This window comes from Cyclopterus lumpus, chromosome 21 (genome assembly GCF_009769545.1).
Source record: "Cyclopterus lumpus isolate fCycLum1 chromosome 21, fCycLum1.pri, whole genome shotgun sequence".
Lineage (NCBI taxonomy): Eukaryota > Metazoa > Chordata > Actinopteri > Perciformes > Cyclopteridae > Cyclopterus > Cyclopterus lumpus.
Genome location: NC_046986.1, coordinates 3,722,007 through 3,743,247, shown reverse-complemented (window position 1 = coordinate 3,743,247; position 21,241 = coordinate 3,722,007). Strand labels below are relative to the sequence as shown.

The 21,241-nt window shown below is 44.5% G+C and overlaps 1 protein-coding gene across 1 annotated transcript in view; it reads right to left on the bottom strand.

Annotated features, from left to right (window-relative positions):
* Positions 1 to 4,656: 4,656 nt before the first annotated feature.
* Positions 4,657 to 21,241, bottom strand: part of abcb6b (ATP-binding cassette, sub-family B (MDR/TAP), member 6b) — a gene marked incomplete at its 5' end in the record, with an annotated part of 33,473 nt that continues 16,888 nt past the window's right edge. The window contains 5 exons of the mRNA XM_034561733.1: positions 4,657 to 4,744; positions 9,134 to 9,202; positions 13,888 to 13,982; positions 14,411 to 14,523; positions 14,709 to 14,883. Coding sequence (XP_034417624.1) covers positions 4,657 to 4,744; positions 9,134 to 9,202; positions 13,888 to 13,982; positions 14,411 to 14,523; positions 14,709 to 14,883 — 540 coding nt within the window. The remainder of the gene's footprint in view (positions 4,745 to 9,133; positions 9,203 to 13,887; positions 13,983 to 14,410; positions 14,524 to 14,708; positions 14,884 to 21,241) is intronic.

Below are 21,241 nucleotides of genomic sequence, written 5' to 3'. Positions count from 1 at the left end.
AAGAGGCTGCGGGGGTCCCAGAAACACCTCAACGTGGTCCTGATCCAGAGCCAGAGCCGGCAGACCCACAACCACCAGAGGCCGAACCCCGGCTGGGAGGAGGGCGGCTGGTCCTACATCAGCCCCGCGAGCTGCCTGCTGGACCACCTGGGAAAAGTGAATTCATCACATTTAAAAAAAGGTGTTTTATTTATTCTTTTTTTTTTTTCCTTCTTCTAAATCATCTCTTTCGCTCCCCCCCCCCCCCCCCCCCCTCCCCCCCCTGTGATGTCATCAGGCCACCGGGATGTCCCGCCTCCTGGAGCCGTGGGCCGGCCTTCTAAACGTGACGCTGGCCGGCGCCCCCTGCAACGCCACGCCGCCTCTGACGGACGGCGAGATGCGGCGAGAGTACCAGGGCTGCCAGAACCTGCCCACCGCGCTCTGGCACCAGAAACACCGGAGGACCAACTGAGAGAGAGAGAGAGAGAGACACTGAGACCGACTGGGGGAGAGAGAGAGAGAGAGAGAGAGAGAGAGAACGACCGAGTGGGAAACAAATTAATCACGCACACTCAGACAAGACACGCGTGTTTGCATTACACGCTTAACTTAGGACTTTAGTTTGTGTGCTCGGTGGACGCCGGTGTGTGTGTGTGTGTGTGTGTGTTTTCTGTCCTAACTCAAGACAGTAACCACGGCGATGACAGCTCATCCCAACGGGAGTGTCCTGAACACCATGTGAACCCTGTATGTGTGTGTGTGTGTGTGTGTGTGTGTGTGTGTGTGTTTGTGAGTTCAGCAAGAGGACAACCACTCTGAGACCATTGCTAGCTTACGCTGGGGCGCGTGTGTGTGTGTGTGTGTGTGTGTGTGTGTGTGTGTGTGTGTACGTCACAGCTCACTTAAACATTTCAGAGCCAATCAACTTTCTCCATCTTTTCATCTTTACAACCGTTTCTCGTCTTTTATTCCTCTCCCTCCTCCTTCCTTTGTCGGCTCCTTTCCTCCCGACCTTTCCTCTCCCGGTATCCTCCCTTAAACTCCCTCCCTCCTTTTATTTCCTCCCTCGTACCTCCATCTCATTTTCTTCTCATCTCCCTCTTTCTTTCTTTAATTTCTTCCCGTGTTTCTTTGGTGTATTTTCCTTGATCTGAGGGTCCAATACTGGATTGAAGCATTAAAGTAAGTTTAGTTCATTTTGGATTTGAAATGTGAATGAAAATGGGGTTTTTTCGACACTCAAAGGCCACCTGCTCTCGTTTACCTGCATCTCACCGTTAAAAGCTCCTGTATTTGATTTATTTATTATCTCGTGGTCAAGATTAAACGTTGACACATCTTCATTTTTCAAATCATCATATCCACTCATCTGATGACACAGCGTGGTCAGCGACCCTTTAGCCTCCGTATTAAAAACAAACAAGTGTGAGATAATCCGCTTTGGGCGTGTCGAACAAACACGGGACCCAGGAGAACGCTGTCCGAGTCCTTTACCGAGCGTGTACTGACACGACGTCCCCGACACGTGCACCTGAGGCCACGTGTGCCATGTATTCAAATAAGTTCCCCAAAAAGTCAACATTGTGGGACGTACATCTTTATTTAAAAAGGGATTTGATGCACTGTAGCAGATTGTAGCTACAGCATCTGCAGTCCCTTGACAGACCATAACACAAACATAAAACAATAGCACACAGTACAGGATACGACACAATACAACTTTTAAAAAAAATTTTTTGCAGAGTTAAGGATGAGGATGTTCACTGTCATCGTAACGATGACGCAACAACACAAGATTATATTTTTGCAAACCGACCCGAGAGCCGAGACCACCAGAAGGGGGGGTTGAAACACATCCAGTTTCATTCAGGTCTAGAGGAAACCTGCAGGAATAAAATAGAGGCTGTGTATCGTGAAGGTTTTTAGGAGATGGAGGACTCTTTTTAAAAAAAAAAAAAAGTCATGCGTCTTAACCTGAAACGAGAGACAGAAAACTGGTTGGCGGCGATCATGATTAAGATATGAAGCACTGAGACTGCCCTCACTGCTACACAGACTGGCTTTGGCATTTTAATAAGGGCACGACTTGCAAGTGTGTGTGTGTGTGTGTGTGTGTGTAGACAGGCATCACATGAAACATGCACACGTTCTAATATTAACCCGACCCCCACACTAACAACGTGTTGTCCTCTACGTGTGCGGTGGTACTGCGTGTTACATCCTGTCTTTGACCATTATGTACCCCCTCCCAGCTGTGTTTCTGTACTGGTGTCTGTCGCTGTACATTTAGAGATATGTTCGTTCAGGAGTTGATTGGCGACTTTTCCAAACGCGTGGGACATTTTTGGACCAGCAGGTTGAAATGTCCATATTCACACACAGTTGGTGCCATGACCTGTACAGCAGAAATGTTCATAGTTGCATGCAGCCAATCACAACATTTAGTCAATAAAGTACGTTTAGAAACCAGTGAAGTACGTGAGATTTATTTGTCTGGCTTCCTGAGGACGTTTCTGTGGAACAGCTGCATTCTCTCTACTGACCACCAAGGGGCGACTCCTCTGGTTGTATAGAAGTCTATGCTTCATGTGTTAAAGCTGCATTCTCTCTACTGACCACCAGGGGGCGTCTCCTCTGGTTGTATAGAAGTCTATGCTTCATGTGTTAAAGCTGCATTCTCTCTACTGACCACCAGGGGGCGTCTCCTCTGGTTGTATAGAAGTCTATGCTTCATGTGTTAAAGCTGCATTCTCTCTACTGGCGACCAGGGGGCGTCTCCTCTGGTTGTATAGAAGTCTATGCTTCATGTGTTAAAGCTGCATTCTCTCTACTGACCACCAGGGGGCGTCTCCTCTGGTTGTATAGAAGTCTATGCTTCATGTGTTAAAGCTGCATTCTCTCTCCTGACCACCAGGGGGCGACTCCTCTGGTTGTATAGAAGTCTATGCTTCATGTGTTAAAGCTGCATTCTCTCTCCTGACCACCAGGGGGTGACTCCTCTGGTTGTATAGAAGTCTATATAAATGACTCTACTTCTCTTGATGTATTCCCTCAGTAAACATTGTAAACATTAGTTTTTGGTCTCAATCTCTAGTTTCAAGTCTTCTTCAATACAGCGTGATGTTCATTTAGTAAATTATGGTCATTTAGAGTCAAACAGACCATAAAGCAGGGGATGCTTTAGGGGCGGGGCTACAAGGTGATATCTACGTTGATGGAAAGTTAATTAACTTTCAAACTGAGGCTGTTGCAACCGCTATGAAGCATCCTATCTATTAACAACTGGACTGAATATATTTTGAATTGTAAACCACCAACATAATGTATATTTGTCTGTATTTAATTAAAATAATACATACATTCATATATTAAAATGACATTCAAATTGAAGTCCAAAAAGGTTACGTTTCCTATACATTAACCGACGGTCCAACAACACTACACTGTCTATTTTTACGGGTTTTATTGTTTCAACGGAAGCATTTTAGTTGCGTTGATCGACACTTCAGACCTTAAATGTCTTTTACTAAAAGCGTACTCATGCTCGGCAGTTTTCATTATTTAAAGTGCAAAAAAAAAAAAAAAAATGTAATCACAAGTATGAAAAGTGCTTAAGAGACAGATTTCCGCAGTAAATGACGCAGGCAGCCAGGGCCGCGACAGGCGCCTTCACCTAAAAGGACCCCGTTTGAAGAAAATAAAAGGTATCCAGTGGCTTTTTCGTGAGACCCTGGATTAAAGAGATTTCCTCCCCTCCTCTTGGATTGCCACAGGGTATTTCAACACACATAAAATTGCTTCGTGCATGTCTGAAAGATGCTTGTGATGCGTGAAAGTCCTGACGCAGAGCCCCTTAAAATTGAAATATAATTTTACAGAGAAACGCCGGCACACAGTTGTTGTTTCAGAGGCTTTTTTTTTTATTGGTAACGACACCCCACTGCCCATCTGTCTTCCTCTTTCTGGCCCTCAGGCTGCCGATATAGATTTACTCTAAACAGTGACCTTTGACACCGGCGCTCTCAGCCCATCCGGGATTGTTTTCACCAAAACAATCCCCGTAACATAATCTCCAACTTGTCGTTTTAGCCGACTCCTTAGCGTTAGCCGGCTGCGGTCGTCGGCTAGCTAACGCTGCTGCGGCTAGCTAACGCTGCTGCAGGAAACAGCTCGTGAATTTTTTTTTTTAGCATGCTGGAGATTCAACACACTGTGATGCACGTGTCCACCGGCGCCACCAACAGGAGGAAAAGGGGACGGCGGCAGTAGAGGTCCGTTGATGCTCCGACTGGGAGGCAATGGGCCTCATGCGAGAATTGAACTTCCTCTTAGGTCCGAATGTTTACATTATCCTGTCTGAATAACAGGCTAAATGTGTATTCATAAAGCCTAAAAACATCCATTAATTTATTGATGCTATCGTTACAAAATCAATACGGCCATCTTATATTGTGAAAACAAGTAAGAGAAAGTAAAAAAAAAAAAAAAAAGACTCAAATATTCTTGCATGAGGTCCAATGAGAAAAACAGCCGCAAACAGCTCGGTTTCCAAGTCGGTATCGAACCAACGACACGGACTTTGCAAAACATCAGATATGACCCCCCAAAAAAAAACAACTGTGTGGTGAGTACTGGATAAAAAATAAATAAATAAAAACCCAGTTTGTGCTCAGTTCATGTTTCCGTTTGCGTGTCGTGACCGTTGTGCTGTTTGGTCCACATGGCCGCGTACAGACCGCCCCGGACCAGCAGCTCCTCGTGTCTGAACAAACAGGGGGGAAGGAAAAGAAAAGAAACTAAAATCATCAAAAAAGGGGGCAATAAATTGCAATATTTATGACTTTATTTTAAGTTTTTATTTCTTGATATTTCCATTCTGATTTTCTAAGACACACATTTTAAATGTGGATAAAAACACGTATAAAAAAAAAAAAACGCTCTACTATTACTGACCTCTCGAAATCGTGTGTTTATCATTAGTCATAATCCAGATTATGTTTAAAAAGTGACACATGTCAGGATCTGTAGTGTTGTTTCGTGTTTCCTGTCTTATTTTGAAGTCCTTGTCTCTCGTGTCCTCTGTTTCTCTTCACTTCCTGTCCCTGTGATTGTCTGCCCTGTTCCTGATTGTTTCCTCCTGTGTCCAATCACCTGCACCAGCCCTCTGTATTTAAGTCCTGTTCATGTCATTCCCCTTTGTCGGTTCGTCTTGTCTAGATCGTGGAAGATCTTGTGTGTAAGACTGTTTTGGAATCCTGTTTTGGAATCCTGTTTAGCAATAAAAGTTGCTTTTCCATCGTTGACGGCGTTTGGGTCCTGTGTTTCAAGCTGCACATAACAGAACGAACCGACCAAGAATGGACCCAGCCTACAACCCCTTCGAAGGGACCCGCTTGGCCTATGGGGGCCCTCGTAGCCTCCAGAAGGGGAACTACAACCCCCATAGGGTCTCGGCACCAAACCCATTCGAAGGGACCCGCTTGGCCTATGGGGGCCCTCGTAGCCTCCAGAAGGGGAACTACAACCCCCATAGGGTCTCGGCACCAGACCCCTTCAACGGGACCCGTTTGGCTTATGGGGGGCCTCGTAGCCCCAGGGGCAGAGGTCACCCAGGCCCAGCCCCGGAGTGGGGGGCGCAAACCTCCGGACCGCGTCGGTGGAGGGTTCCGGCTGCCGCCTCTGTGCCGCAGACTACTCCGGTTCCCGCAGTCGCCTCCGTGCTGCAGCCCTCGCCTGTTCCTGTTGCCGCCTCCGTGTTCCGGCCAACCCCAACTTCCTGGGACCTATTGGACTTCCGGCCGGCCCTTGCTTCCTTTGCCTTGTCCCAGGACGCTTTCCGGGACATGATGGAGTCCCTCCAGGCGTTAGACAGGGTCCTGCTTCGGCCGCAGTCCCCGCCGGTTCCTGCCGATGCTGTCCCGTCGTCGCCCCGGCCGACTCCAGCTCCCCGTGTCCCGTCGGCGCCTCAGCCGATCCCAGCTCCTCGTGTCCTGTCGGCGCCCCGGCCGACTCCAGCTCCCCGTGTCCTGTCGGCGCCCCGGCCGACCCCCGCTCCTCGTGTCCCGTCGGCGCCTCGGCCGATCCCAGCTCCTCGTGTCCTGTCGTCGCCCCGGCCGACTCCAGCTCCCCGTGTCCCGTCGGCGCCCCGGCCGATCCCAGCTCCTCGTGTCCTGTCGGCGCCCCGGCCGACTCCAGCTCCCCGTGTCCTGTCGGCGCCTCGGCCGATCCCAGCTCCTCGTGTCCTGTCGGCGCCCCGGCCGACTCCAGCTCCCCGTGTCCTGTCGGCGCCCCGGCCGACCCCAGCTCCCTGTGTCCCGTCGGCGCCCCGGCCGACCCCAGCTCCTCGTGTCCCGTCGGCGCCTCGGCCGACCCCAGCTCCTCGTGTCCCGTCGGCGCCTCGGCCGATCCCAGCTCCTCGTGTCCCGTCGGCGCCCCGGCCGACCCCGGCTCCTCGTGTCCCGTCGCCGCCCCGGCCGTCCCCGGCTCCCCTTGTCCTGTCGCCGCCCCGGCAGACCCCGATTCCCCGGGTCACGTCGCCGCCCCGGCAGACCCCAGTTCCCCGGGTCACGTCGCCGCCCCGGCCGACTCAGGCTCCCTGTGTTCGGTCGCCACCCTGGCCGCTTCCTTTGACACGACCTACGGCTCCAGAGCCCGGTTCCCCTGAGCCCGGTTTTCCGGAGTCCGTCTGTCCGTCTGGTGACCGTCCTTCTGCCCGTCCCCCGGAGCAGGTCTATGTGCCTGGTGGCCATCCTCCTGTCCGTCCCCCGGAGCCCTTCCGTCCGCCTGGTGGCCGTCCTTCAGCTCGTCCCCCAGAGCCCTTCCGTCCGCCTGGTGGTCGCCCTTCTGCCCGTCCCCCGGAGCAGGTCAGTCCTCCTGGTGGCCGTCCTCCTGCCCGTCCTCCGGAGCAGGTCAGTCCTCCTGGTGGTCGTCCTCCGGCCCGTCCCCCGGACTTCTTCTGCCAGGCTTTTGGTCCCGCCTCCGGCTCCCCTCCACCCACCCTGGGGGACTGTGTTGGGTCGTCTGGAATCCGCCCCTTGAGGGGGGGGTTATGTCAGGATCTGTAGTGTTGTTTCGTGTTTCCTGTCTTATTTTGAAGTCCTTGTCTCTCGTGTCCTCTGTTTCTCTTCACTTCCTGTCCCTGTGATTGTCTGCCCTGTTCCTGATTGTTTCCTCCTGTGTCCAATCACCTGCACCAGCCCTCTGTATTTAAGTCCTGTTCATGTCATTCCCCTTTGTCGGTTCGTCTTGTCTAGATCGTGGAAGATCTTGTGTGCATGTTTTGTATCCTGGTTTTTTGGAATCCTGTTTTGGAATCCTGTTTAGCAATAAAGGTTGCTTTTCCATCGTTGACGGCGTTTGGGTCCTGTCCTGTCGAGCTGCACATAACAACACATGGGCTAATTGAATATCCAAAATGTCGGACGTTTCCTATCAGCTCCCGAATGCAAATTTAAAAGAAGAAGAAAAATGTAGAAGGACAATCATGTCTCCCCTTAAAAAAAATGAAGTTCCTGTATCACAAAACGCACACTTAGTGAATACAATGTTGTCGGAGACGTTACGCAATCTGCTCCATGCGTCTTTTCTTCCAACATAAAAAAGACTTGTTTTTTTTGAGCTTTCACTCATAATGTCTTGTGACACCGGAGATGCTTTAAAAACAAAGTTGAGCGGGTACGAAAATCCTCCTGCAGACTTGGACCAACTTTATTATGAATTAGTAAAAACCACAAGTGTGTCACTGTCTGGACCGCCAGACGGAAAGAGAGAGAGAGAGAGAGAGGATGAGGATGCAGACAAAGTGAGCGAGAGCAGGTCGAAAGAGAGACAAATAAAGGAAAAGAAACGTGGACAGAGAGAGAGCGAAGGAAGAGGTCAAGAGGTCAAACGCATGGAGAAGAGATAGAATAGGACGCTAAGGCTTAATCATCTTAAAAGAGTCCGCCGATGCAGCAGAACCAGAGGTGTCGTACATTACCCACAATGCAACAGGGTCACACGATCCGCTTATGGAGGAGGGAGTGGATTAATGGGTTAAACAAACACACAAGACTTTCACCCAGGAGACCGCTGTTCGTGTCCCGTGTGAAAACAACTCATTTTAATTCAACGTTCAACCTCGTGTTTGAAAGTGTGTGTTTTTTGGGGGGCGTCGACCTGCTGTATCCTGCGGTTTGAATGCACGAGGACTCGTTGCATCCCATGTAGTGACTGTGAAATTAAATCAAATTAAGGGCGAAGTAGGAGACGGAACCGAAGGGGAACCATTACCCACAATGCAAAGAGTCACAACCTTTAAAGGCTGAAAGCCGGTAACCGAGGAGGAGAGCTGTTGTTTCACGTAAACAAAGCGCCTTTTTCAGAATTAAGCCGTCTTAGTCCTCGAGAAAAAAAGAAGTAATTTACAGCCCGAGGAAGGGATGAGGACTCTTCCTGTCTTCTCCGTCTCATGATCCACTCCCACAACAGGTTGTGTGTGTATTCGGACACCGGATGGGGGGGGGGGGGGGGGGGGGGGGGTCTCATGTTCACACATCACAGGGCCGGTCAAAAGATGGATGCTTCTGTACCTGCAGGTGTTTTACCCTCCACCGCCCGCCTCCTCAATACCTATCGCTCATGAGGGTCGATACACTCATCCGGATATCTGAATTTACATATCAGAGTGAGACGTGTCACTTCTTCCACCTCTCCTGTGTGTGTGTGTGTGTGTGTGTGTGTGTGTGTGTGCGTGTGTGTGTGTGTGTGTGTGTGTGTGTGTGTGTGTGAGACCTCGGTGTGTGAGAAAGGAAGTCTTCATTACCAGCTCTTATATCAAAGGACTGTATGCATCGGTAGTTAAGTGGGAGCTCCCATCGTGTGTGTGTGTGTGTGTGTGTGTGTGTGTGTGCTGTGCGTGTGTATGTGTGTGTGAGATGTTGTCCATCAGCCTCTGGGGCTGAGAGAGACACCAAAAGGGGTTTAAGGGTCACACACACACACACACACACACAAAAAAACACACTGAGCTTTTTGATCTACAGATAACAAATTTGGAAGCACTTAGGACACACACAATCATTCAGGTGTGTCACACACACACACACACACACACACACACACACACACACACACAAACGACCCGAAGACGTCCCCAAAGAACCAACCGTACCTTCCGCTCTCTGCTATCTGCCCGTTGTGCACCACAAGGATCTGGTTCGCGCCGACGATGGTGGACAACCTGCAACATCACACACACACACACACACACACACACACACACTTGTTAAAATGAACTTCCATCAAAAGGGGGAGCGAGGAAATGGGGAAACAGCGAGACACATGCTGCTGAAAGAGTCGTAATATGCGGTTGGATGTTAAATATGTTCAGCTGTCTAATAAAAGTCAAACACGTACAGTCATTCCTGAATAATCACTAGCGCACACACACACACACACACACACACACACACACAGCTGAGTATGTCGCTCTGGGTTGGAGAACTCCGTATGAACCTGTCTGTAAATTATTAAAGTTAATATTTATGACAAGCCTGATTAAAGAGATCTAACTGGCTCTCAGCTCTGTTGTGTTGTGACCTAAAGTCCGTGGGTGTGTAATTATTGTGTGTTTTTCTTTAAGGACACACACTGCGGGTCATTTTTTAGATTTTTGGGTAGATTTCGGGTCATCCGGTTGTTTATTTTATTGTTTGCGTCTGTAGATTTATCCTAAATTTACCAAAAGTGTTTTGTTTTGCCACCTGTAGAGTCTTCAACATGTGAAATGTGACTTTAATCTCTTTAAAGGACGTTTTCTCTCCATGAGTTTGTTCTCTATGATCCATAAATCTCCACTTCAGCAGCTCTTACATCCACCAAACTTTACACGTTCATTCATAAATATATTATGAAGCTTCATGCAGAGGGGTTAGTTCACACAGCATTCAGAGCCTCATTTATACACATTTATTAATAAAAACTATATATTATGAAGCTTTATGCAGAGGGGTTAGTTCACACAGCATTCAGAGACTCATTTATACACATTTATTAATAAAAACTATATATTATGAAGCTTTATGCAGAGGGGTTAGTTCACACAGCATTCAGAGACTCATTTATACACATTTATTAATAAAACTATATATTATGAAGCTTTATGCAGAGGGGTTAGTTCACACAGCATTCAGAGCCTCATTTATACACATTTATTAATAAAAACTATATATTATGAAGCTTTATGCAGAGGGGTTAGTTCACACAGCATTCAGAGCCTCATTTATACACATTTATTAATAAAAACTATATATTATGAAGCTTTATGCAGAGGGGTTTGTTCACACAGCATTCAGAGACTCATTTATACACATTTATTAATAAAAACTATATATTATGAAGCTTTCTGCAGAGAGGTTTGTTGATATTTGATTCAGAGCCTCATTTATAGAATATTGTATTACTAAAACATGGCGAAATGTGTTATGTTATATAGTTTTTTTTCTGTTTTATTATAGAGGATTCATCCAATGTTCAGATTTCAGTTCCGTAAATGTATGAAACATTTCAGGAAAACTTTGAACACAACATATAATCAGATCAATGTCAGTAATCTACTGGGGAGGTTTACGAGCAAAATATCTATTAGTAAAAAATATTTTTTTTCAAATTCTACCCTAGAAATAAAAATGCTTCTGCAAACCACAGAATTCATGCCTCTCCAAACTGCTGAGTGTCACTTTGAGCCACCACTCTGCTCCCGTCTCATCGCGGCTATCTTTGGACGTCCACACCTTCAATATTTGATAGAAAACCTCGGTCAAAGGTAGAAATATCTCTCCCCGGAGACGGCAGACGTCAACGGCTTTTCTGCCGGCTCGTTCAGGCTCCAGAGCCGAGAGGAAAACATGCAGGAAGTGTCCTGTTTTTAAGGTTATGCTCAACTTTATACTGCCTATCTCCTCCTCCTCCTCCTCCTCCTCCTCCTCCTCCTCCACAGCGAGGGATGAAGATCACTTCAACTCGTGTTTCCCATCTTTCTAGGCCGTGAACGTCCATGACACAAAGTAAACAACAAGAAGTGTAGACAATGTTTTTCACCCTCTTGGTATATATATATATATATATATAATTAAAAAATAAGAAAAAAGAAAATATATATATATATTATATATATAATATATATTATTATATAATATATATATATATATATATATATATATTTATATACATATTATATTGGTAAAAATAAATAATAATCTAATAATATATATACATATATAATAATTATTAATGAATAATATTTATATATAAATATATATATATAAATATTATATATATATATATTATTTTTTTTAAATTGTATATATACCAAGAGGGTGAACAACATTGTCTTCACTATATATATATTTTAGTTTTTTGACATGACATTAAAAAATAAGAAAAAAGAAAATATATATATTATATATAATATATATTATTATATTGGTAAAAAATAAATAATAATCTAATAATATATATACATATATAATAATTATTAATGAATAATATTTATATATAAATATATATATATAAATATTATATATATATTATATTATATATTATTTTTTTTAATTATATATATATACCAAGAGGGTGAACAATATTGTCTTCACTATATATATATATATATATATATATATATATATATATTTTAGTTTTTTGACATGGCGCTCTTAGTAATGACATTAAAGATGGCTGATTCATTCCCCGTTTCAGGACCCAGGTGTTGTGCCTGCGGGTTCGATAACAAAGGCTTACTGGGACACGTCAATGAAAACAGAACCATTATCAACACCTGTTCCTTTTAAACCCAGTGAGTGTACTGGTGAGGTTCAGCTTCCACCGACACTCGAGGTGTGGAGATAATTATCCAACCATTTGTCCTGAAATTAATATATATATATATATATATCCTAACATAACCATTGCAAAACCATTAAAACTACAGCTCTTTGTTGGGATGCATGAAGCCTCGATATACATCACATTAAGTAGTCGTTCTTATTCTACGTCGCTTATTATTATTTAGTTTACATTGCAGTCAGAAGACAGAAATGAAGAAGAAATGACACATTTTCATGTAATTTATACATTTACAGTCAAAACGTCTGCTGTTAAAAAAGCTTTAAAAAGTTCATTAAAAACAACATTTAACTAGAAAGAGGATCTGCTGCCTCTTTTTACATGAAACACACTCCGGTTATTGTTTTCGAGACTCGTTATTTGCAAGTCAAAAGAAATGTACGGTTTACCAGCTGACTCTTCACCGTGTTCCATCCAATAACTGAAGTTGATTAAAGAGAAATACATTTTTATTTAAGTCAATAAACAGTCCCGATCCTCAGAGCAGACTCCATCTGCCGCTATGGAAAGATTAAGAAGCTGGAGGATCGACTTATTCAACGCCTCGAAAGGTCAATGTGAGGTCACAATGAGCACCGGACAATTCATTTAAAAAAAATAAACAAATAGAAGATGCATACAGATTTATACAAATAAAAAAAATTTAAAAAGGAGCTCAGACAGCTCAACAATGTTTGTGTGCATGGCTCGGCTTTCCATACAGACGTTTCCACATTGCTAAATATTCTTTTTAAGTGTATTTCAATATTTCAATAAGCTTCCCAATTCAACGAGCACATTCATTGAGATCAATTACACCCGCGGAAAAAGTTTTACTGTACGACACTAAGTCTTATTTCAATTAAATACAAGCAGACTGCAAACTGTTTTGCAACTTTATTAAATAAATTGTGTTTTTTTTTGTTGAGTTTGAGCTGTAAATACTGTTTTATTTGTATTTTTATTTCCAAAAGCCACGAAGGTCTTTTGATCCAAATGTTTTTTTTAATTTTAAATGCATCACCCATTTGTTGTGGAAAATATAAATAAAATAGACACTTTTTAACTCGCTTTTGACCCAATTCAACCGACCTTCTTCCGTACAAAAGAAACCAACGTTTTTTAATAATGTTAATGAACAAGAAGAAAATACCCAACAATATAAATATAACGCAGCGTACTGGAACGGAGAGGAAATGAGCAGGAATCAGACTTTCAAGTCTTTTTCAATATCACTCAGACTGATGAATAACGCGACATCTGCTTCTTTTACTTTTGTCGACCTGTCATCACGCGTCATCTCATATCCGCCAATCGGCTTTTCACTTAATCTCTCCATCCCTCTCTTTGTGTGCGCTCTAATCCTGCTTTCCTTTCACCGCCATCCATCACCTGTCCTCCTCCTTTCATCTCTCTCGCTCACATTTGATTTGTTTTTTTTCCTTTTCTTTTAGGGTCCTGTATTACAGCTTTAATCACATTGCAACAGAACGCCTTCATTTCTATGGAAGACTCACACTCGGGGGTCAAAAAGAAAAGGAACTCGTGTCCCGGGACCGCGCTGGACCACCTTTTATGTATGTTTACGGTTTCTATTCATTAAAAAAAGGAGTTAAGTGGCACCTGGTTACCTCCAATTAATAAATGTCTTCATGATCCCCAGAGGACGCATCACACAGACTCTACTGATCTGCTAACTTGTCCTCTAGCGCCCCCATGAGGCTGATATTTGGGTTTCTTTGTGGATGGATTGCCCTAAAATATGGTACACCCCTTCACGTGGCCCCTTCGGATGACTTGTATCGACTTTAAGAGACACCTTTACTTTTCCCGTTGCACCATATTAGCAATTCGTAAAATGCTAATGTGCTAAATTAATGGTAAAGATTACCGGCTCAACATCCTCACGTGATTATTGTCATTGTCTCAACGTTAGTAGTTGAGTATAATAATCTAACAATAAATTGTCTTTCATGAACTGTGTTTGCTGCTTGAGTATCAGTTATCGGTTCTGGAACACGCACGGCTGGCCGGTAACGTCACCTGTGCGCCACCACGACGGTCGTCCTGTTGGTGCACACCTGGGCCAGCGAGGCCTGGATGTTCCTCTCCGTCTGGGTGTCCAGTGAAGACGTGGCCTGGTGGAGCAAACGCAGCGTGTCAGAGTAAGAGCTTCTGATATACCGTCTCGAGACTCAAAAAGGTATCAAGAACTTCTAGAAGTTCTCAAGATATTTCTGGATTTTTCCTTTTTGTCCTGTTTTCTTAACATCTCACGGTTGTACAAACTACACAGGAAAGACTTCCCCTTCTTAGTCCACTACTCGACTAACTGTTGGTTTTATCAGTCGTTTCTTTTTGCACATTTCTGGCATACGCACAATCAAAAGTGGTGTTGTTTGTGTGATTCTTTGAGAGAGTTGTACACCTGTCAATTGAAATCATCTCATAGATTAGTAGGGGTTCTCAAATACGTGATAGAAATATATTATTTAAGAAAGTGTAAGATCATAAAGATAATTGTATATTCAGTAGGCTATTTAATTCCATTATCCTAAAATAAAACCTCGTCCAGCAGGATGATCCCGGGGTCCTTCAGGATGGTTCGAGCGATCGCCACTCTCTGCTTCTCCCCGCCGCTGAGCTTCAGACCTCGCTCCCCCACCTGCGTGTCATAACCTGATTGGACAAAACACCGCCGTCGTCGTCATCATCATCATCATCGTCATCATCATCATCATCATCATCGTTCCCTTTCTACACCGAGATTTTCAGGATTCAACTTGGCAAAGGTCCCTGCTACAGGTCTGCTTCAGCCAACACACACACACACACACACACACACACACACTCCGGCCCCTGACCCTGAGGTAGCTCCAGTATCCTGGCGTGTATGTCGGCGGCCACGGCGGCCCTCTCCACCTCCCGGTCGCTGGCCGTAACTCGGCTGTAGCGGATGTTGTTGCGGATGGTGTCGTTGAAGAGAACCGTGTCCTGGGGAACCACGCCGATGTGCGACCTCAGCGACGCCTGACGCACCTCGGGAACACAGACATGTCATGTTCGGTACCCGCCGGTTGTTAGTGCGTGGAGACGTCGACGCTGCAGGTCGTGATACAAATTACGCGTTTGTGTTGAACTGGGTTTTTCACAATACATATACGCTCGCATACGTCTATATATGAATGTTGGATGGCTTGATTCATCCGACACTATATAATGCATGCTGCCCCGGGTCACAGACAGCACACGTCCTGAACCATTTTCTGTCCCCGTCTCTCTCCGTCTCTCCCCGAGGACTTCACCTGTCAAGACTTCACCCACTCACCTTCTCTTTGCTTCCCCACATCGGATGTCAGCTGCGCTGCCAATGGCCTGGCTTATTGTTTGATCATGCACACGCTGTAGCACGAGGACTGCACCTACACCGATATATCAAATACTGTCCATGGACACTGTGCTTAGTTTCCTAGTGGAGCCTTGTAAGTAGTAGAGATACGTAGTTGCTGGTCATTGACCCTGTTTGACTTCAAGTTGACATCCTCCAGTTCTGCCGAGTGAAGCCGAAGCGTAAATGTCTTAAAATCTGCATTCTCTGGTTGTATAGAAGTCTATGCTTCATGTGTTAAAGCTGCATTCTCTCTCCTGACCACCAGGGGGCGACTCCTCTGGTTGTATAGAAGTCTATGCTTCATGTGTTAAAGCTGCATTCTCTCTCCTGACCACCAGGGGGTGACTCTTCTGGTTGTATAGAAGTCTATGCTTCATGTGTTAAAGCTGCATTCTCTCTACTGACCACCAGGGGGCGACTCCTCTGGTTGTATAGAAGTCTATGCTTCATGTGTTAAAGCTGCATTCTCTCTCCTGACCACCAGGGGCCGACTCCTCTGGTTGTATAGAAGTCTATGCTTCATGTGTTAAAGCTGCATTCTCTCTACTGACCACCAGGGGGCGACTCCTCTGGTTGTATAGAAGTCTATGCTTCATGTTTTAAAGCTGCATTCTCTCTCCTGACTACCAGGGGTCGACTCCTCTGGTTGTATAGAAGTCTATGCTTCGTGTGTTAAAGCTGCATTCTCTCTCCTGACCACCAGGGGGCGACTCCTCTGGTTGTATAGAAGTCTATATAAATGACTCTACTTCTCTTGATTTATTCCCTCAGTAAACATCGTAAACATGAGTTTTTGGTCTCAATCTCTAGTTTCAAGTCTTCTTCAATACAGCGTGATGTTCATTTAGTAAATTATGGTAATTTAGAGTCAAACAGACCATAAAGCAGGGGATGCTTTAGGGGCGGGGCTACAAGGTGATATCTACGTTGATGGAAAGTTAATTAACTTTCAAACTGAGGCTATTGCAACCGCTATGAAGCACCTACGTCACTCCTAGACTCGTTGTTCTAGTCAGAGAACAGGGATGCATTACTTGAAGAATGACAAGATGGTGTTTTGTGCCATATGTGAACGCCTGATTCTTAACACAGCAAACAAAAGGGCCAGTCCTTCCGCCTGACACATAATTAACAGAAGTTTTGTTTATATCACACACCCAAAACCGACTTTTTATACGGTCAACACTAGAGAATGTAACTTATTTGGAATGGTGAAAGAAAAAAAGTAGCAAATAACAGGACGAGCGAAGCCGGGGCAGACTAAATAAAATAATGTGCAACGCACCAACTCGCCAGATTATGAACATGACTTCCCCGTTACTGACACATGAGTCGTTCCATATTGCATCTCCAGACCGTGAGGAGCAGATGGTCCGGACTAGAAAGGGTCCAGCTTGGTCAGATCAGTTCTGTTCCCCCATTTCAGTAGAAGCTTCTCATCCTTCCATAAATCTGGCTCTCGTTTCTCTGTCCAGAAATAATTTCCGGTTTTCAAGGACTCTCCGGCCCAGTGTGCAGCACTTCCTGTGGAAAGCTTTCCCTCCGCAGACTCAACAATACGAGTTCCATTTCCTGCACCGGCTCCGGTACTTGGCTGGCAATCACTCAAGTTCCCTTAATTTGATTGTTGCCTCTTTTTTTTTCTTCTTCTTTTTTTTCTGTATTTATAAGAACAACACGGCATCTGTTTCCGATCCACGCGGGACGACGGAGGTCCGAAAGAGAGAGAGAGAGAGAGAAACGGACCGATGGAGAGAGGAAGAAGAACAAGAAAAGCTTTTCATGTTTTTCATTGAGACATCAACAGTGGAACAAAAGTCCGGCAGCTGTCCTCCCACACAACACAATCAAGACTACATCTCTGATGCTGCATTTCACATCTTTCTTCAACAATACTGTGTTTCTACAGAAGACCCAACCCCTCCTTTCTGGAAGCAAACAGAGAGATGATGAAGTAGAAAGAAGGATGGATTTTAAAAAATACTTGGTTTAAAGATCTGGCCAGATATTTAGTTTTCAACACCCGGCGTCCAGTCTGTCCTCAGTCCAGCATGAGAGGACGAGGAAGTCCAGCTGCCCCCGAAAAAAAAGGCTCGCCAGTCCCATTGAAGATACAGGTCCATAGGGTCCACGTACGTTTTGGACAAGCAACCTGAAGCTCCGTCTCCCGGAGTTTCTCCGGAGACGGAAAGGATGAACCCGTTTTCCACCACTTTGGATTCGATCCAATAGACAAACTACCAAAGCGTACGCGGACGTTAGTGCATCAGTGTTTCAGCCGTCTGGTTGCATTTTTGCCGCGTTGTTATTTAGTAGTTTGCTTTTTTATTTCTTCCTTCTTTAAATGACTGTACGTTTAGATTGTATGGACCCAGTAGTCGAGGTGAAATCCTGACCCCTATTGGTTGGGGGCATGTGACCGGATTTCACACATCGCCGCCTCGGTCCTCAGGTCCTGTCTCACGCTCCCTGTTGACTTCTTTTTAATAATATACTAACTAACAACACAATATTTCCATGACATTAACTATGTGCTTAAAGTTGCCTAAACAAAACCTTTAAAAAAGGCAAATAAGCTTCTTTTATTAGGATGCTTTTAAGATTTCTATAAGAAAAGCCCTTAATTGAACCGTCACATTTGAGTACTACATTCACATTTAGAAAAAGGATGAACAAGGCCGACAGGACTCCAGGGAATCTCTGCACCCGGCCAAGAAATAGTCCGGCACTCGTACCCCGTAGGATGTCCTTCAGCAGCGCCGAGCAGACATTATGCTCTAAAATAAGTGCTTGAAATCTGTCTCTCGAGTAACGCTGTGTCCTGCTCTAACCCTGCAAACAAGTTATTGATGAAAGTTTCAAACAATTGCTTTAATGTGCGCGCTGTGCGGCTGACAAACAGGAAGCTGTGTCGCAGAATGACACCATGACGGGATGAGCAGCGGTTGCCAACATCGCTGAACAGGAACTAAACTAAATAAAAACGGCTGTTTATTTGCTTTAAAATACAAAAAAAAACAAAAGGAAACATGACCGACACCCTAAGAAAATACAACCAGAGGACTCAGACCTGCACCACGTAACTGACCATCAGCCCAGCAGTGTTGGGGCCGGCAGAGACGGACTCAGAGGTTTCACCACATGTGGCGGCCATATGAGGAGTGGTGGGCGAAAAACAAACCACAGACGTCCAAGAGGCTGAGCTTAGTGTCGCAAAGAACTGGCCACACCTCTAAAAATCTCAACAACACAACAAAAAGTATATATATTTATTTACTAGACGGCAACCTCTGGTTATGCTTCATGTGTTAAAGCTGCATTCTCTCTCCTGACCACCAGGGGGCGACTCCTCTGGTTGTATAGAAGTCTATGCTTCATGTGTTAAAGCTGCATTTTCTCTCCTGACCACCAGGGGGCGACTCCTCTGGTTGTATAGAAGTCTATGCTTCATGTGTTAAAGCTGCATTTTCTCTCCTGACCACCAGGGGGCGACTCCTCTGGTTGTATAGAAGTCTATGCTTCGTGTGTTAAAGCTGCATTCTCTCTCCTGACCACCAGGGGGCGACTCCTCTGGTTGTATAGAAGTCTATGCTTCATGTGTTAAAGCTGCATTCTCTCTCCTGACCACCAGGGGGCGACTCCTCTGGTTGTATAGAAGTCTATATAAATTACTCTACTTCTCTTGATTTATTCCCTCAGTAAACATTGTAAACATTAGTTTTTGGTCTCAATCTCTAGTTTCAAGTCTTCTTCAATACAGCGTGATGTTCATTTAGTAAATTATGGTCATTTAGAGTCAAACAGACCATAAAGTGCTTTAGGGCGGGGCTTACTGTGATTGACAGGGCGCTGCCTTATCCGGCATCTCTACGTCACTCCTCCGTAAAGAACAACAACATGGCGACGGCCGTCTTCCAAGATGGCCGAACCCGAGGCTTCAATAGCGGGCGGTCGACAAACCAACGAGTGACATCGCCATGACTACGTCCACTTCTCATTTCACATCAGTGAGATGTGCTTTTTTCACAATAAAAGCTAATACCATATAATTATTGCCCTCTTCTTCTTTCTCCCATCATACTCTACTTTTTCCCCTCCTCCTCCCTCCTCACCTCCTCCTCCTCCTCCTTCTCTCTCTGATATATTTACAGATTAGTTTGCGTATCTTACTTAGTTTGAAGACTTGTTCTAATGTGACGAAACATGTACACGGTTCACTCAGACTACCTCATGCTGTGTGTTTGGGGAGGGCGGGGCAATAACAACAATGATTAATAACTCTCATTCAAACGTTGGACATGTGGCCACGTGAGGAATGCATTCTGTAAAAGTCTTTTTACTTTAAACAAACGCAGGAAAAGATCCTCTGATGTAGGAAGCAGCTGTTTGCATACAAGCAGAATAAATCCCAGATTCATCTGGAATTAATAAGACTCGTATGGTAACCCTAACTCATCGCAGAGTCTTTTGTCATCGCAATAAAAGTAATTGGTTTACATTTCAATCTGCAGTGGATGAAAGAAAAAATGCAACACGCAATTAAAAGAAGCAACAAATCCGCATCCGGGAGGGGTGAGCGCTCAATGTTAAGACGGGGTTTTTCCAGGCTACATAAAAATTAATTAAGGATTTTTTTTATTTTTTTTTATTATTATTCGTGGAAGTACGGGTTAGCTGGGAAAACACCGAAGAGGTTTCAGTGCAAAAAAGCAGACTTCAGCCGGTCTGATTCCACTTCTGAACTCGGCTTTCTTGCCGAGAAGATTCCGCTTTAACGTTGAATGTGAAACTCGTGCAAGCGGAAGATTAATTCTCAAAATGACTGAAAACAGGAAGAAACCACGAGCTTCACTGTCCAGAGTTTATAAAAAATGTCAACTTTTATAATCTAGTTTGTTTAATATACACTCAAAAGAGAGAGTTTAGTGCTGGAATCATATCTTGGCCATAACAAGGTCAGCGTTTCCCCCCCACCACTGATTGCAGTCGTTATGCTAAGCTAAGCTAATCACCTGCTGCCTCTAGTTTTTATCTTTACCTTGGTATTATTACAGAAAATTATATCTGTGGCAAAAACATGTTTATGATACAAACGTTTAGTTTTTTCGGCTAGATAATCTTCACAGAAGGACACCCCCCTTTTATGATATTTTCCAACGGCTAATGTTCCGGTCTCATTTAGCCACAGCTAACTTTATTTAATACGCAAAAGAGCATTATAATCTCTTAAATTTACAGACCTTATTTTAGGTTTCCAACCAAAAAACACACGGTCTTCTGTACATAAGGGAAAACATAAGGATTCTTAGTTCCACGTCGTTATATAGTAGCGAAAACATTCAATTCCACACACTGTTCCTTTAAGTACGAGCACCTTCTTAGCAGGTGTGCATAAAGAATGCTTGTAAAAGTGGATTTATAGTTTGTTTTTACTGGGTGAAACGGGCCCGATGAGCAACGAGTTCTTCGATAGTGACGCGTTTTTAAAAAAAAAAATAATTTAGAGAGTAAAACATGAAAGGCACGACAGATTGAAGTTAAGGGTCAACGGGAATGTGAACCAGATGGTGCCATCAAACCCCCCGAAGAACAACATCCTCCTTTCTCACTCGAGACGACCTTCATGACACAATCTGTGGATCCAGTTTCTACTTTTATTGATTGATTACAAACACCTATTCAGCTCTGATTAGTTGTTTCAGGGACTTCCCATCCATGTTTAATAGTTTCTTTTATCATTTAGTTTAATAGTTTTTTCCCCCTTCGTCATCACCATCTTTGGCCCTCCTGATAACACGATCATAGGCGCGTCAGGAGGACCATAAACAAGAATATAAGAATATATATGATCTGGTTTGTAAAAAAAAAAAAGACATTTAAAGTCAACAATACACTCCTGCTGATCGACATCATACGTGGAATACGTCATCTGAAAGTCATGAGTATGTAATAAACACTGTTTTGTTTAGGCACTTAGTACAAGACCATTATGATGTCCATCAATTA